A 15,641-nucleotide genomic window follows, 5' to 3' on the forward strand; every position below is an offset into this window, starting at 1 on the left:
GATGCCGCAGTGCCTTCTTCCCGCTTTATTACACATTTTTTCCTGTTTAATAATTTTGCTTGACTTATTTATTGTTTTTCTCTCTTAGCTTCAGCTAAAGGTATGCAAATAGGTTGCCAAATTTGATCAAAATTTGAATTTCAATTTCTATGATGAAAATGAAATTATACCTGCAAACATGTTCTTTAACATCTGTTTCTTTTTTTGCATACCTAAATGTTGTATATATTATCTCGAAATAAAAGTTCTATCTAAAAAGTTATTATTTAAAATCATGAATTCTGATATTTACTTGTCATTACATTAGCAGTATCTAAAATACTTTTCATTTGTTATCAATAACCATGTATACTGGAATGCGTTGAACTTACACTTGGGTTATACACTTGAGTTCCTTTTAATTGTTGCTGCAACACAAGCCACGTGTTATATTTATATAAAACAACTACCACACACTAACACACTAATTCGGGATTTTATAAAGATGCCTTTTTTTGGGTCTCCTGGAAGCACCATGGAAGAGGACGAGGACCCAAGTTACGAGTCATAGTAAGTTACGGCTGTTGCTAATTTCGCATATAAAGGCAGTTCTTTATCACAAGCTTTGTCGAAGAGGATATGGAAAGTATCATAAGGCCTTTGGCGGCGAAATTAACCTGGTAATACAACAAGTTGAGTCAAGAAATATTGCTACTAAAGACTTCTTCACCAAAAAGGACCACTGTGCATCTGATCGACTACAAGATGTTCATTGCTGCTCGTCGCATTCAATCCTTCTGGCGTGGTTACCGCGTCCGAAAGCTACTCCACCTGCGCTGGCAGTCTGCAATCGCCATTCAGCGCTGGTGGCGCGGCTTTCGCACGCGGCATATCCTGTATGAAAAAGTGGAGCGACGGTTGCAGGGTATAATTCACGAACACTTTCACCGGGCGGCAATTCGCATTCAGGCTTTGTTTAGGGGATGGTGGGTCAGGAAGTTCATCCACGATGTGCGAAACTTGCATCGGATGCAATGCACTGCCGCCGAGGATCTGATAAATTGCATAATCCATGAGATGCATCATATTAAAAAAACCGACTCCATACCTGGGGTCATCTCGCTGCGAAATTCAGTGTAAGTGTTAAATTGGCTTCAAATATTGAGCAGCTTGAAAGAATTTCTTGTGATTCAATTTGTCTTCTAGGTGCCGTTCAAAAGTGGAAAAACTTTTGACCACAATGATATTCAGATTTCACAATGGCCGGGTGTTATCGATGGTAGCCAACAGAATGTCTCAAAAAGAAGAATATCGCAGGCACTTTAGGGACGCCAGATTCGTTACCCATATTCCCTATTCCGGACCCAACTTCGATGGACTATGTTATGTGAGGGAAGATGACCACATTGTACTTAAAGAAGTACCTACAGATTTGCGTTACTCGGAAATAGTTACAGAATACGAAGAGTCCCAACTACACGAGCATTTAAGAGAAACCCATCTGCGATTTGATTTACGTAAGTGCATAGAGAATTTTCGTGAAATGGTTTATATAATTATAATTATATAATTGATTATAAATTACTAAAATGATTTAATATTTATTTTTGTAGGCAAACTTCAAAGGCAAATAGATCACATAAACTACCAAGAACTGCATTTGAAGCGTAAGTTCTGTGCAGATGTTATAGATCGTATGCGTAAATGGACTATATGGGATAGCATCAGTGCAAACCATAAGCAAAATATTTATGAAAGTCGAAAAAATACACAAGTTTTCTTCAGGAGAGCGGAGCATCTGATGAGTGATTTCTACGTTAGCAAAGCCGAAGATTCCTACCATGTCTTAAGCTTAAGCTCCTCCACATAAATTCCGAGTTAAACATTTGACACATTGTACGAAATGCTCAAAAATGTTATTAAAACTTTTACTGAATCTTAAAAAATGCAATCGTAGCAATTGAAGGGCTTGGCCAAGTTCTCGATGTGATTTAGTTCGGACCCCAGATGTTGAAGAATTGGCAACATCTGCCTTTGACTGTTTACTAATTAGCACCTATTTATTCACCTTTGCTTTCTTTAATTTTGCTCTACACTCACCTTCTGCTTACCCCGTCCACGTGCCGTAGCCGCATTTTTCATGCGAAGAATTTTCCTTTGTTTTCAGCAGGCATTTAATTTATTTTACTCTTGGCCGGGCCAAGAAAGAGCCGGCATACGGGAGCAATTTGTGAGCTGCGTGGTAAATCTTGGCATGCTTACCTATAAATATTTGACATGGCTACAATAGCCTTCCCCCGACCGGTGGCAACGTGGCAGCCACACATGATCCAGCCTAGGCCAGGATACCATACCATACCATACCCAGGATAGAGCCTGTGGCATACGTGCACGAGCTTTATCCGCATTCTTGAAGCGGGACGGGTCCTTATACGTGACTACCGTTTGCAGAGGTCCCGCAGTTGGAGGATTCGTGGTGGCCATGGGAATGGATGGGGGGGGGGGGGGGTCTGGCAAATTAGATTTGCCTATAATTAATATGCACGATATGTGGCGTTAACTTGTGTGAAAATTACTCGGCACCCTGACGTGACGGAGCGCGGTTCGTGTGGAACGCGAGAACAAAGACCATGGACTCCAATTACAATCTATCTATTCGGCACTGGGAGGTCCTGGCGCTGTTCGATTGCTATTTTCAGCCGTAAGTATTTCCTAATTAGTTGTTGATGACAAAGAGACGTGAGTGATTTCTGAAGAGGGGGCCTTCGCAAGGTGCCGCACACCAAATTAAGTATGTACGGAGCTGGGCCACTTAAATCAATTGTCGAATTGGGTTCAGTTAATTTCCTGGTGTGACAAAGTGATTTCTTTGAAATATTTCAACTTCGAATTGATATCGCGGTATTATTATAACAATCTTATAAGCATTGTGTAATTAATGGTCGGACTTAAAGTGTACCTAAGCGTAACATTAAACGTACTAGTTAATTCTCTTTCTTTCTTAGACTTGGCTAAACTTATTTTAAAATGAGAAACATCGCATTCAAGGATGTAGGCATCTTCAAGGCAGTCTTTCAGCAAGAAAGACAGAATCCAATCAATTGACAGACTTCAGAGATTTTTCGAAAGGTCCCGGATCGTCAAATTCCCAGTTCCTCTCTCTGCTTGTTTTTCTTCATTCCTTCCAATTGAGGCGTTGCCGTAGACAAACTTTTAAGTTTTTAATTAATTTGTTTTTGTTGCGGTCCCGGCCGCCGCAACGATGCTTTTTTAAACTCAACCTCCGTTTGCTCATTTTTCCTTCGGTCGCTGGTGGAAAAAAAGGTTAAGTGGTTTCATTTGGCAAACATTTACCCAGACCCGAAACGAGAAGTTCCCCAGCCGCTCATCAATGCCCAAGTGTGTAAGACTTTTAATAGGCTTTTGTGTGGAAAATAAATTGATGCGGTGCACCTGTAAAACGCTCCAACAATGGTGCTCCGCCTGAGCCAGACGAATGTCTGTCCGTGTGATGCGGCCGACCGCATCCCAGCCAGAAAGTTTGGAAGGGAAGGCAGTAGGGATTCAGTTAATTTTGAGTAAATTGTTAGAGAATTGTTTGCTGCTCATGCTTCTGGGCAAGTCCCTTATGTGGGTGACTTGTGGCCTTGCCTCGAAATTATGGCATTTAATTATCAAGTGTTTTGAGATACTCCTGGGTCGGGAAAGTGATGTGAAAATGATTGAAATTCTCGAATTAATGTTGTTGTCGTGCAAACTCTGTAACTTTATTCGAAAGAATTTGTACACTATCCATAGCTGGTAAAGTACCTTAAAATATACGCCATTGCCGCCGGGTTCTCCTGCTGTACCAGATGTCCCGCCCGAAAGACCCAGAACATACTGAGTTTTCCGCCGTGCTTTTCGTACCCCTCCAGCATCCCTTCAATCCGAATGGCGGTACGGGGTGCCTTGGCATACTCCAAACTGCGGCGCCACTTAAGTCGGCGGATCCAGTTAACGGTGCCGGGTGTTGCGCACAGTAGGTCCAGAATGCCAGAATAAATACCCACCTGTATCGGCGTCTCTTCCAGCAATTTGGTAACTAAATTTCATACGTTTACGATATAAAATGTTCTTAGACTTGCCAACAAAACAAAAAGCATGACAAATCATAATCACCTATTTGATTCGCTGGCTTAAAAATATCCTGACTGAGTCGTTCGAAGACTGTCGAGTTTTGTTCCATCCACACGGGCATATTGCCTAGCCCCAGTGCTTTAGTCACATTGGATCGCATAAAGTCGCTCATTTGCGGATCTTCGCCGTACCGGTAGACCTCGTCCACGTGAACCCGCCGCTGGGTGTTGTAGATGAAGACTCCGCCCGCACTGGCGGAGATCTCATCCTGAACTTCGGTCGCCTTCATCAAGGCGCGTAACCACTTTCCGCCATAGACAAGTGCAGCTAACTCGCCGGCCAGTCGCGATATTCGACGATAACCGTCATCATCCACAATGCCCGATTGGAGCAGAAAGGGGGCATAGGACAGAATACTGTCCAGTGGAGAGGTCCATGGATTGCCTACTACCACGGATTTCAGATCGCACTCTAATTCGCCTACTTTCTTCGCCAAATGCAATTCCAGCGCGAATTCGGGAGCCATTTTTCCGCCATAGCTCTCGGAGAATATATGCAGGGGCACCTTTCGGAAATCGGGATACTTCGTAAGAAACTGCTTCATCAACTGGACAAGATCGAGGGCTATCTGCCTGTTGTTTCTGGCATAGAGGCTGTGATGCTCAACGTAAGCGAATCCCGTGCCCACCGGACTGTCCACAAAAAGAACATTCACGTGCTTCAACCAACTGCTTTCCCGCGTTTTGCCCTCGATGTCGATGGGTCCAAGCTGCTCAAATATCCCGCTGCCGGTGGATGCAACACCGGGTCCCCCTTGCAGCCAGATTACCAGCGGCCTCTCTATGAAATGAGATACATTGGCAGTGGTGTATAGAAGCCAGTAAAAGAGGTGAGCGCCCTTCCGAACTTCCACATAGTCCCATTCCTGTACTCCAGGTCCCAGACCAACACGTCCTGCAACGAAATAACTAAGACTTTTGGAGTATTTCTCTCAAACATCGAAACTTATAAATGACCCCATTTAGTAGATTTTAATTAACCTCAATATGGCAACCACAACTACGCCATTTTTTTCACTTTGGTAACCATACCACATTTATGTCTCAGAAAACGTACACACCTTGCACGCAGATCAGTGATAAAAAAAAACACAGGGCACACGCCCATATACGATTTTTATTCTCATTGAGGTACATAATCGCGATGATCACAATGCAATGGAAAGGAAAGTAGAACTAAACTGCCCGCTTCGGCGGGAAATGCGCACTGATCTGACGCTGCTTTTAGCTGTTTGCTTACTTTACTAGGAAATACGTTCATTTTTCCAGTAAACACTAAAAATGGAAATGGAATGCATACACGAAATGGAAATCCCCTTTCTTTTATAATATTACGATTGTTAAACAAATATTTGTTTGGTTCATCTTTTACACTTACTGATATTAGAAGTCCTGCCATATTAAGTGGGTAGGCCGTATTCAGAGATTTTAATACCCTGGAAAATGTACTGACCGACTGTGCTAAGGGTTTCCACTTAATAAACCTGATGGAAGTGCCTCGGTGTCTGCGGCCGCGTTACCGAAGTGTAGACCTCTAAACAAAATCGAACTTGTATATACGCTGCTTTAAATAAACATTGACCCCCAGTCTATAGACCCACCCACAATATACATATATTAGCTCTGCATTTGATTAAGACGTCAGCAGAAAATACCGAAAGTGGGCATCTGGCATACGACGTCTATATGGTAGAAATGCTTTATTCGATGTGTCTTATGTTACATATTAAGTTATTCAATATTATAGCTGTCATATTGCGTAACGGATTGAAGGACATACTGCATGGCGACTGGATTATCTGACGGGGCCATGTGGCCCGACCGATTTATCCAGTACATCCCGAAGTTGCCTCCGACCTTTTTGTAACCCTGAAGTATGCCTTTGATAACTATGGTTGTGCGATTGGCCTCCAGATATTCCGATTTGTCATTCCATGCCCAGTCCTTGATCAGAGCCAATGTGGCTGTGGTCGGCACTAAAGTGTCCAACTGGCCAGAATAAATATTTACCTTAACAGAGGTCTCATTCAGCAGGCGCGGGACTAAAATAAATGTAATAAAGTACGTAGAACACGTTAACACCTCACTAACTTACTTGTATTAATTTCCGATTTCAGGCGATCTCCGTGAAGGCTGGACAACACTTCCATAACCTGTGACGCATAGACAGTACCATTGATCTGCAGGGCCTCACTGACATTTCGCTCTATGAAGCGGATAAATTCTTCTCCATAGCCGTAGGTTCTATCCTCTGAAGGATCCACGTGGGTCTGTGTATTGTAAAGGTAGATCTCACCAGTCAGTTGCTGCATGAGTTCATACCACCTCAAGTACTCATCAGTGGCCTTATCAAACTCGTGTTTCTTGAGAGCACTTAAGATTCGTTCCTCCTGGGCATCGAGTAGGGCTACCCCATCCTCGTCGATCAAACCATTGACGAACAAATACTTGGAGTGCTCGCGGCTGATGTGCCGAGTTGATATCCAAGGATTGCCGATAGTCACTGACTTAAGAGTTCCCGGATGCGCCAACTCACCGGCGCTCATGGCTTTAGCCAGTCGAATGGCCAGGGCGGGGGCCATTTTACCACCATAACTCTCCGAGAATATGTGGAGTGGGACGTTCTTGAACTCTTTGTGCAATTTATAGAAGTGCAGCATGAAGCTAATCAGATCGTCGATGAGCTCCTCATTGTTGGTAACCAGCAGACTGGTGTTATCCGCATAGCTAAACCCCGATCCCACGGGATTGTCAATGAACAGCACGTTGACGTACTGTACCCAGTTTCCGTCTCGCGGCTGACCATTCGTGTCCACAGGTCCCAGCTCCTGGAAATTTCCCAGGGCTGTGGAGGAGCCACCAGGTCCGCCCTGGAGCCACAGAACCAGCGGTCGATCAGTATAACTGCTCACATTCGCAGTGGTGTAATATAGCCAGTAGAACATGTGAGCCCCATCGCGGACGTCCACATAACCCCAGTCCTGTTCGCCAGGACCAAATCCTTTGCGGGCCTCGGATATTCCGAAAAGGAATATCAGACACACAATCGACAAGGCACCGCACCACATTCTCAAATGTAAGATAGAAAATCACTGGGCTCTTTGCGATCGGAATCGCGGCTATTTATCGGAGTGGAGAGCATTTTGGACCGGATGAAACGTGACCATGAAAAATGTTAAGGTTCTCTTTATATCAGATAAACGTATGTATATATATAGATTTCTGTTCACACTCGGACTAAAGCACTCTAAAAAACGAAAGTTTTTTGGTAGTTCGACAATAATGATTATCAGAATCATAATTATTACTTAAATTGGAAAACATTCCGTAAAAGACACTAAGTAATATACTTATATTATATAAAAAAAGCAAATGATTTTTTTTAGTTTTATTTTTATTTTTTTGCAAGTACACTTTCTATTTCGCTTTGTCACTATGTAAATCATACATTGCTTACGTTCGCATTTTCACCAGCTGAGTAAGAGGTATCTGATAGTCGAGGAACTCGACTTCAACGATCATCTTGTTTATTTATTAATTGACTAGCATCATCCCATTTGTTTACCATACCGAGGCACGAGCATCATTTTTTTTTCGAGTGCACATATAAACCCCTCATCCTTTTATTTCCTCAACTATTTCCTGTTTAAACCATTTATTTTCTCTTCATAGTTTTCTTTTGCTCTATTTTATTGAAATTAGGTGAAATTGATTTTGTATTTCTTTTTTGATAAACTTCAAATTATATTTGCTGAACAACAAGGCGTTTATTTTTTAAATACTATGCAAATAACCAACGGCTAGTGTTGAACTCTTATAAAAAAAACCTTTTTATTTTAGTTGTTCAAATTTAAATACAATCCAAATGTTAATTTTATAAAACTAAGCAAGAAAATAGGTTCAAAACTTAAAACTAATTCAAAATTTATTCTAACATATTTTAGGGCCTTTTGTTGTTTATTCAATAGTGTAACATATTTTTGGGATCTACATCCGATATCTTTTGTGGCATAAGTTTAAAACTTTTGTCTGCAACGTACAAATAAAAACATAAATACTTCAGTGTAACCTTAAAAAAGGATTTCATTTATACAATTGGTCTACTTTTATTAATTGTTGGCTAAAACAACATATAAGTTATTTCCAAAACTCCCTTCAACATTTTCAATTAATTGTCCAAGAAAGTTGTCTGCTTTTCATGTCCAACGCCAATGTTTTTATGTGGTAATTGTCAAAGTTAAAATTGCTTAATTTCAATTTCAACGCGTCTGAAACAATGAAAAATCCTGTGTCAAAAAAATGGAAGAAAAGAACCGACTGTCCGTACGCCGGACAAGAGGAGTGGAAAATGAATCCGATTTCTGTTTTCTGTGGCTGCACCCGGGAAAAGTAATTAACAAATGTTTGTTTGTTCCACGCAAGTCAAAAGCAGGACGACAAAAAAGCTTACGATGCAAGCAGCTCCTTCGTCCTCGGCTCGTTGCGACTGCTTTTGACAACGGCAAGTGGTTGGACACGTCAGGACCACCCACCAATCAGGCCGAAACGAAAAGCACCCAACCAAACGACCCACTGCCAATTCCGTCCCGGTTGCAGTGCAGTTTTAATGAGTGCGCCACCTGGTGGCGGCTACTGTCATCAGGGGCCAGTTGACGCTGGGATGCGACCGCAAACGGAAATCAATTTGCCACGGGAGCAAAACCGAAATTGCCAGTTCAATGCGTTTTCGATTGTCCATTAAGCAGCTCCAGCAGCTCGCTTTTTGGCCGCTGCCAAAAGTCATTTTCAAGCAATTGGCCCGACTGCCAGAGCAATTCTGCAGATACGGGATACGAGCACCTAAAACGAGTTGGTTTTTATACCCTTGCAGAGGGTATAATAGGTCAACTATATCATATAGCCTCCACAGAAATTGATTGAAAATAATAGAAGAGAAATTATGTTTTCGCACCATTTCACTACTTGAACTGACGTCCACAGTGATAACTTACCAAAGATTTCTTAATTATTTATTTATTTCATCGTGCCCACGATAGCTTTTTTGATTACAAAAATGGGGTTTCTTCTAAACTTCATGTACTAATTCCTGATCTTCTAAACCAGGAGAATATCCAGAAGGTGGTGGTCAAATAACTACGTAGATTTTTATATTATGGAACTTACCAAATTTTTAAATCTTAATTCAAAACAAATTTTTTGATCTTATTTGACTGCACGTTCAGTACACTGCTGTGGTCGCTAGAGCAACACTTATACGCCAAATAATTTGTCCCTAGAGCTCCTCCTGGCCCAGTTTTTACCCCTATGGCTATAGCTTAAAAGCGAGTTGTGACGCTGATATGCATTCGAGTGCGAAATTGCAGGCGGAGGCAACAATCTGTGGGATGAGCACCCCACCCACTGTGCAGCGCACTGTGCAAAGTGGATGTTGCCAAAATCAGCACCACCCATTGTACGCTGTTTTTCATGTCATTCCGCCAATTGCGACTCCAAATTTCCATTTCATTCCTGTTGCTAACTGAGCGTTGTTTTTGTCACGTAAAATACAAGTTTTCCATTTGCGGTACAGCTTGAGAACTTTGTCCTTTGTCCTTTGTTGTCCCCGTTTAATCTGTTTTTTTCTTCGTATAAACGGTAATATTTTACATTGTACAAGGAAGAGTCAACCGATTAATAAATACTATAAAAAGGATAATGGGCATGGAGACTCCCGCAATTAGTTATTTTAATTTGGGTTTCAGTTCAAGGAGCTCATTGAATTATTTAAATGAAACGTACTACTTACCATTTAGAGCCTCTAAAGTGAATAGAACAGCAACTAAGTGATCAAATAAAACCATCTTTATTTGGCTTCCATCAATACGCACACTTTCAACTTAAGATCACACTAATGTTAAAGCTACGGCTAATCATTTTAGTTGTACAGACACAGACGAACAGAACAATGAATCTGCCTAGAAACCACAATCTTAACAATGAATCGTCGAAAACCCAACGAAAGCAAACATTTAGAATCCTGCTTAGAGAGTAGATATATTTTTATGTATATATACATATACATATATATGTATGTAGTATATATATATATTCCTGTTGAGTATGCGAGGAAGTGCTCGATGCCTATTTACACTTTACTTAGGAATAGAGGAGTACGGGTCTTTGGAAATGCATTTGTCTTTACAGTTACGTACTTAACATAGATGTAGGTGTATGTGAGTAGGTATATTCGGTATGCTGAGGACCCTTCACTCTTGATTTGCTAATCGATTCGCTAAATGTGGGTACCGTTATTGCCGAGCCTGAGCACGGTTTCTCATCCGTCTCAAGTCCCGCCTAAAGTCCATCTCTCCTGCCATTGGCCATCCTATCACCGCACCGCCCTGCCAAAAAGTCGAGCCTCCAACAGGTTCCACAGCCAGTTCTCCCAGGCGGCGAAAACCCAGAAACTTGGCCACAACAGCAAAAACAAAATCGGATGCCAGGCAAATGGTCCGCAAGCCGCATCTGAAATAAAACAGAACAGAACAGATTTGCTTAGGCGGGGCTAGAGATTGAAATCCGCTTCGGAAAGGGCACTCGCCGGTGAAATTAATCTTTGAATTAATTGCTTCCAGCTTAGCGCAGAGCATTAATAAATCGCTGCCGGTCAGAGGGCCAAACACACAAGGATAATAAGGTGCTCGGTTCTTTTTCGCTAACTTTGATTTAATGCCCCACAGTTTATCACTGTAATGGCGGGCGTATAAATGTTTCCCCTGTGCATATACATATGTACTCGTATGTATGGCATGTAAAAACAATCAGGACAAGATCTTCAGGCCCGCTTGGGTCAGTTGGTTCCCTCATCTTCCTTTCTGTCGGCTTATTTTTCGGCAGAACAAGCTCACCTAATAACGACCGAAAGTATCTTATCTTTTGATTGTCTTTGTAAATTATTTATACGTTCGAAATAGTGAAAAGTTACTTCCTGATTTTTCCATGGGTGAATTGTATTGTAATTGTACTTACTTGAATGGATCAAAAATAGTTCGTTATGCTCATCTGCATCCCCTGGCTGATCAAATGGATACATATTCATATCAGGTGATCTGCCAGAGGCCAGAATCCTGGGACGATCTTCCTCGATTAATTTTTCGCTCTCCTGTGCGTAAATTTCGTGTATCCTTGCCGAACATTTCAACTGCAAAATTAATTGAAAATTTTTGTTTGTTCTTTTGCTGCTAAGGAATGTCGACTTACCTTTAAGCGACTCTTGATGAAGTGATGTACCGTCACCACGAATTTGATCTCCAAAACCGCCGACTCCAGATGCTCGGCCACGTGCCGCTGAATGTCGTAGATGCGGAGATAATTGGGTGGCACCTGTATGTCATTGATCCACCAGGTGAGATTCGCAGCCGGCTTGGAGTAATCCGATGAGCAGTTCCCATTTATAACGTCCCCCAGACGGTATCTTGAATGGATGCCAGTAATTATGGGTCGTTGGGTGGGCAATTCTGCGGCAGAACGCGCTGTGGGTTAGTGGGAGGGTATGAGAAACATCTGCTTACTTACCAACCACCTCCATGTCGGCGGCCACGATGGAAGTATCGAAGGTGGGTGCATCTGCGGACACTTCGCAGGCAAATTTGCCCGATATTGAGGTGGGAACATTTCGCAAAAGAACGTGGCTGGCATTCGATTGGGCAGTCTGCAGAGTATAGAGAATTTGAAAAGTACCAGATGAAGTTAAATCTTTTTTGGATGTCAATGTATACATTGAATGAATCATCAAACCGGAACTAATAATTTGTCAACACCCATTGCCCTTACATATACAAACATCATTTTTTGTAATAAATTATTTGTGCGCAGGTAAATAGAGCTTGTAAAGCAACCACCAACTATTTGCTTTCAGCTTTTACGTACATACATATGTAAGTGATTACATAAGATAGGCGTAAACTTCTTTGCTGCGCATCGACAATATTTAAATATACACTTTTTATTTCATGCGGTTTTTGTACTTTTTCCCGTTTTAATATCGAAATGTCAGCTAAAGTCAACACTGAGAGCGCAGCAAATGGGAAGTCAAAATTGTTAATTAAAACTTTTTAACATGCATAAAACCAACATGGATGCACACATGAACATCGAAAACAGGTCGATTGTTTGCAATGCCCCCTGCTGCAACTGCTGCTGTCGTTAATACCATCAGCAGCCTTGCAGCAGCAGCATCAACAACAACATTGCAACTGCAAACAGCAGCAGCAGCAACAAAGAAGCCCATCAGCAGCACTTTGCCTTCAGTTATTTAAAGCAATTTACATTGGCAACTTTTTGCTTTCGTTGCTTTGGCCCTCCGTGCCTGTCTTTCAGTTTCAATAAAGCCCGTCATCATCATATCACAGCACTAAGCGAGTGTTGCCAACTTGGCTATTAATAGCCATTTAAGCCATTTAATCAGCATTCGACAACCAAAAAAACGCGGAAAAATAAAAAATGTAAAATACGCTTTTGTAAATTCCCCTTTTGACCAATCTGTCTCAGTAAAATCCTTTGCTTTTTATATTTTCAAAATGTATAACCAATTTTTAATGCCGGCTTTTTAATTGTTTTTAATATTATTTTTGTATAATTTAAAATTATACACAATTTTAAATTTATATATTTTATTTTAGTTTATATAAAACTTTTTTTTTATTAGTTTATAATTTTAGTTAACATTTAAATTGTAGCCTTTTAAAATAGCCACTTAGTTGACATCTCTGCACTCACCTCGACATCGATTTCGTTCGTTTTGGTGAATATCTTCCAGGCCGGATTTTCCTTGGGCGTATAGCGGTAGAACTCCCGTCTGCCACGATACCATTTCACCGTGTAGAGCGTGTCGTTCTCGATGTCATAATTGCAGATTAAGAGCGCATTATCGCCACGCTTAACGGCGGACGGTATGCGAACGTTGACGTTCCGCAGCCCAACAGTGAGACCTGGAAAAAGAGGACGGGAGCGTTGTAATGAGTTGTGGCCATGGACTCGGAGTAGCAGCCGGGGGAGGCTTAAATATGACAAGTTATTGTGGCTTAATTATGATCCCCCAGTGGATTACACGGGATTCCACGCGTACGGTAGCAACTTAAACTGTTCCTCACCAAGGGGTAAATCATGGGAAATAAGCCCAAAAATAAACAAACTTTAAACATTTATATAAAACACACTCTAATTACACCTTTACAGCTGGTAATGTATTGTGAAATCTTTAAGTGCAAGAAAAATATGACGCTTAAATAGCGCCTTAAATAAGAATCCTGAAAAATCATGATTACTTAAAGTTATGCCCAATAATATTTGTGATTTACATAATTAAAAAATATATGAAATAAACCTTATAAATATTTATCCTATATTGATATATATATTTTTTATATTATATTTTTTTATATTTTTTAAATATTTTTCTTTTGATATTATTTTTATGTATAAGCTTATATTTATTTTTGGCGCTGTGTACCGCACCTCTGCTGCGTGGAATAAAAAGTAGGTCACCGACCATGAAACCCCCGAAAAAGGCCAAAAACAAATAAACTCTCCGGTATACGAATAGCCCGCGTGTGTGAAAGAGACAACCGGAAGAGTCGCCCTCAAAAAGTTGATTATAAAATACAATTGTGCGATCAGCAGTTGGAACGCCTGCCTCAAGCTGTTCGCCTGTTCGAAATTATAAAAAGCTTCCTAGAAAATTTAAAACCGAAAGTGAATGCTTCAGAAGGGGCTGATGCTCCCCGAGAGAGCCGTAAATCATAAAGGGGCTCGGTTTTTTCTTTTACAAGCATTGATTGCTCGTGAAGTGAAGTCTGCCATGTAGGAAATCGAGTTGGGGCAGGCGACCAGGTGCCCAGAAACTTCAGGTGGACCCCACTGTCAAAGGTTGCTGGGCAGCTCGCAGAGTTCATTGACCTCCGGGAAAGAAGCTAAGATTTTGTGGCTGTGAGCATATTATAACAGATGGGAGATCCGAGTAAGTGGTAGTTTATGGGTGCGTATCTGGTGTTTGGGTATCTCGAGTGGAAAGTATCTTTGCGGCGATGGCAGTATTTAAATCAATTTTGTATCTAACTACTACACTTGATATACTTGCATAGGAGGTTGAATCTGTAAAATTATGGGAATGAATTTTGCAATACAGATTAATTCTATTACTTTTGGCATATACATAAAATGAGTTCCCCTATACCAATAGTTTACTTTTTTTCCTTTTTAATTATACATATATTTTTTCTAGTTTTTTTTATATATAATAAGACTTTGCCCAACATATCCAATCATCTAGAAGGAAAGTGGCCAGTAACCAGGACTTGTTTGTTCCTATGTCGTGTATCCTACATAGCTATTTATAAATTGTTAATAGTAAATGGAAAAAAAGAAACAGTAACCGGTTTCTAGGGGGTCTGTTTAAACAATTGCTTGCTTGTCCCCAGTTGGCAACTCAGCTCGTCGTCGACTGTTCGCGGTTCGTTTCTGGTTAACCTTGAATACTAATTGTTGTTTCACGTTGATTTTAATGGCACTGGCTGCGTACGGAGCGCGTTGTCGTTTCGTTTTGTTGTTTTCATATCAGCATAAAATTTCATGCTGCTCCGTCTGCTTAGCAGCTGCTTTTTTCCAACGCTGAACGCCGGATCGAAATAGTACGAAAAAACTAATCTCATCCATATTGCCGGCTTTTCTAGCCGGCCGCCGTTTGTTGGCCAGCACAAATTTGCGTAAACAGAGCACTATTTGTTTGGCCGAATGGCGAGAGGGGTAACATTTGGGACGGGGTATTGAGAGCGAACGACCATAGGAAGACTATTTAGAAACCGTTGCTGTTCTATTTTGGCCAGGCCAACAGAAGAGGGCCAACAACGCTGCTGCCAACTTGGCGGCACACGTATTTAACTTAAGGAAACCTTGGGCTCGTCGTCTCGATCGAACTGGAAAACCTTGGAAAACCAGAAGCGGGCACCGGCTTGGAAAAAACCAAAAGGAAACAATAACAACTGCAAATGGATCGGAAAGGAGTCCATGAAACCTTAAAGGGCCCCAGAATGGATAAGATAGAGTAGAAGGTTATCATAATAAATAATAGTAATTAGTTTTGAGCTTTTTGTGCTGACACGTAGAAATAATTATGAACTATGAATAGTATAGCAGTTTTTCTAATCTAGCTCTTATTCATAAAGGCGTTTATCTTTGGTAAAGCTTCTTAAAGTGAGCAGAAAATGAACTCAACAATGAAAATCAAGCTCTCAGCTTCTCGAAAAGAACATTGCCTACTTTGCCGCTATTTTGCGAATATTATTTAATAAGATGCTGCCTCGCAATAGTAGCCGCTTTACAAATTTGTAATCTAAGTTGCCCAGCTCATTATAATCGTCGTTTTTTTATTGTATCGTTAATTACTTGCAAAAAATGTCCGTCTTGCAGATTATTTTTCCTCTTATCTAAAGCAATGTTAACAATCTT

The 15,641-nt window shown here is 41.0% G+C and overlaps 4 protein-coding genes across 7 annotated transcripts in view, besides 1 other annotated feature; 1 reads left to right on the forward strand and 3 right to left on the reverse strand.

Moving 5' to 3' along the window:
• The first annotated feature begins 301 nt into the window (after nt 1–301).
• On the forward strand, nt 302–1,919 carry CG31735 (uncharacterized protein). 2 transcript variants are annotated; one of them, NM_165136.2, is made up of 5 exons: nt 302–549; nt 603–659; nt 717–1,115; nt 1,186–1,496; nt 1,593–1,919. In NM_165136.2, exons 1-5 carry the CDS (start codon nt 485–487, stop codon nt 1,847–1,849), a joined length of 1,089 nt encoding a protein of 362 aa, NP_723937.4. In that variant the 5' UTR covers nt 302–484; the 3' UTR covers nt 1,850–1,919. The 2 variants fall into 2 exon arrangements, with proteins under 2 accessions (NP_723937.4, NP_723938.1); NM_165137.2 differs by having other exon boundaries at nt 603–1,115.
• A 1,807-nt stretch (nt 1,920–3,726) lies between these two features.
• Nucleotides 3,727–5,372, reverse strand: CG31823 (uncharacterized protein). The gene is made up of 3 exons (NM_165138.2): nt 5,219–5,372; nt 4,141–5,052; nt 3,727–4,063 (listed from the first exon to the last, which is right to left on the reverse strand). Exons 1-3 carry the CDS (start codon nt 5,292–5,294, stop codon nt 3,768–3,770), a joined length of 1,284 nt encoding a protein of 427 aa, NP_723939.1. The 5' UTR covers nt 5,295–5,372; the 3' UTR covers nt 3,727–3,767.
• A 410-nt stretch (nt 5,373–5,782) lies between these two features.
• Nucleotides 5,783–7,258, reverse strand: CG31821 (uncharacterized protein). 2 transcript variants are annotated; one of them, NM_001299039.1, is made up of 2 exons: nt 6,253–7,258; nt 5,783–6,199 (listed from the first exon to the last, which is right to left on the reverse strand). In NM_001299039.1, exons 1-2 carry the CDS (start codon nt 7,223–7,225, stop codon nt 5,889–5,891), a joined length of 1,284 nt encoding a protein of 427 aa, NP_001285968.1. In that variant the 5' UTR covers nt 7,226–7,258; the 3' UTR covers nt 5,783–5,888. The 2 variants fall into 2 exon arrangements, with proteins under 2 accessions (NP_001285968.1, NP_609771.2); NM_135927.4 differs by having other exon boundaries at nt 5,833–6,199.
• A 357-nt stretch (nt 7,259–7,615) lies between these two features.
• Nucleotides 7,616–7,668: a mobile genetic element.
• Nucleotides 7,669–9,981: 2,313 nt separating this feature from the next.
• beat-Ib (beaten path Ib) overlaps nt 9,982–15,641 on the reverse strand; it is a 57,302-nt gene continuing 51,642 nt past the window's right edge. For both annotated transcript variants that reach the window (NM_078855.4, NM_001169516.2), the window contains exons 3-7: nt 12,915–13,126; nt 11,712–11,847; nt 11,397–11,653; nt 11,166–11,337; nt 9,982–10,661 (exon numbers count right to left, since the gene is read on the reverse strand). In NM_078855.4, the coding sequence (NP_523579.1) occupies nt 10,525–10,661; nt 11,166–11,337; nt 11,397–11,653; nt 11,712–11,847; nt 12,915–13,126 (914 nt within the window). In that variant the 3' untranslated portion in view covers nt 9,982–10,524. The remainder of the gene's footprint in view (nt 10,662–11,165; nt 11,338–11,396; nt 11,654–11,711; nt 11,848–12,914; nt 13,127–15,641) is intronic.

The sequence above is a fragment of the Drosophila melanogaster genome, chromosome 2L, assembly GCF_000001215.4.
Source record: "Drosophila melanogaster chromosome 2L".
NCBI classification, from domain to species: Eukaryota; Metazoa; Arthropoda; class Insecta; order Diptera; family Drosophilidae; genus Drosophila; species Drosophila melanogaster.

Bases quoted from the DNA above. Each gene is read 5' to 3' on its own strand.
- CG31735 (NM_165136.2), top strand. From the start codon at position 485: ATGCCTTTTTTTGGGTCTCCTGGAAGCACCATGGAAGAGGACGAGGAC. The intron at 550-602 runs GTAAGTTACGGC...CTTTATCACAAG, and splicing joins GACCCAAGTTACGAGTCATA to CTTTGTCGAAGAGGATATGG. The intron at 660-716 runs GTAATACAACAA...TTCACCAAAAAG, and splicing joins TTGGCGGCGAAATTAACCTG to GACCACTGTGCATCTGATCG.
- CG31823 (NM_165138.2), bottom strand. From the start codon at position 5,294: ATGTACCTCAATGAGAATAAAAATCGTATATGGGCGTGTGCCCTGTGT. The intron at 5,053-5,218 runs GTGTGTACGTTT...ATTTCGTTGCAG, and splicing joins ATCACTGATCTGCGTGCAAG to GACGTGTTGGTCTGGGACCT. The intron at 4,064-4,140 runs GTGATTATGATT...TATGAAATTTAG, and splicing joins TAAGCCAGCGAATCAAATAG to TTACCAAATTGCTGGAAGAG.
- CG31821 (NM_001299039.1), bottom strand. From the start codon at position 7,225: ATGTGGTGCGGTGCCTTGTCGATTGTGTGTCTGATATTCCTTTTCGGA. The intron at 6,200-6,252 runs GTAAGTTAGTGA...CATTTATTTTAG, and splicing joins GAAATCGGAAATTAATACAA to TCCCGCGCCTGCTGAATGAG.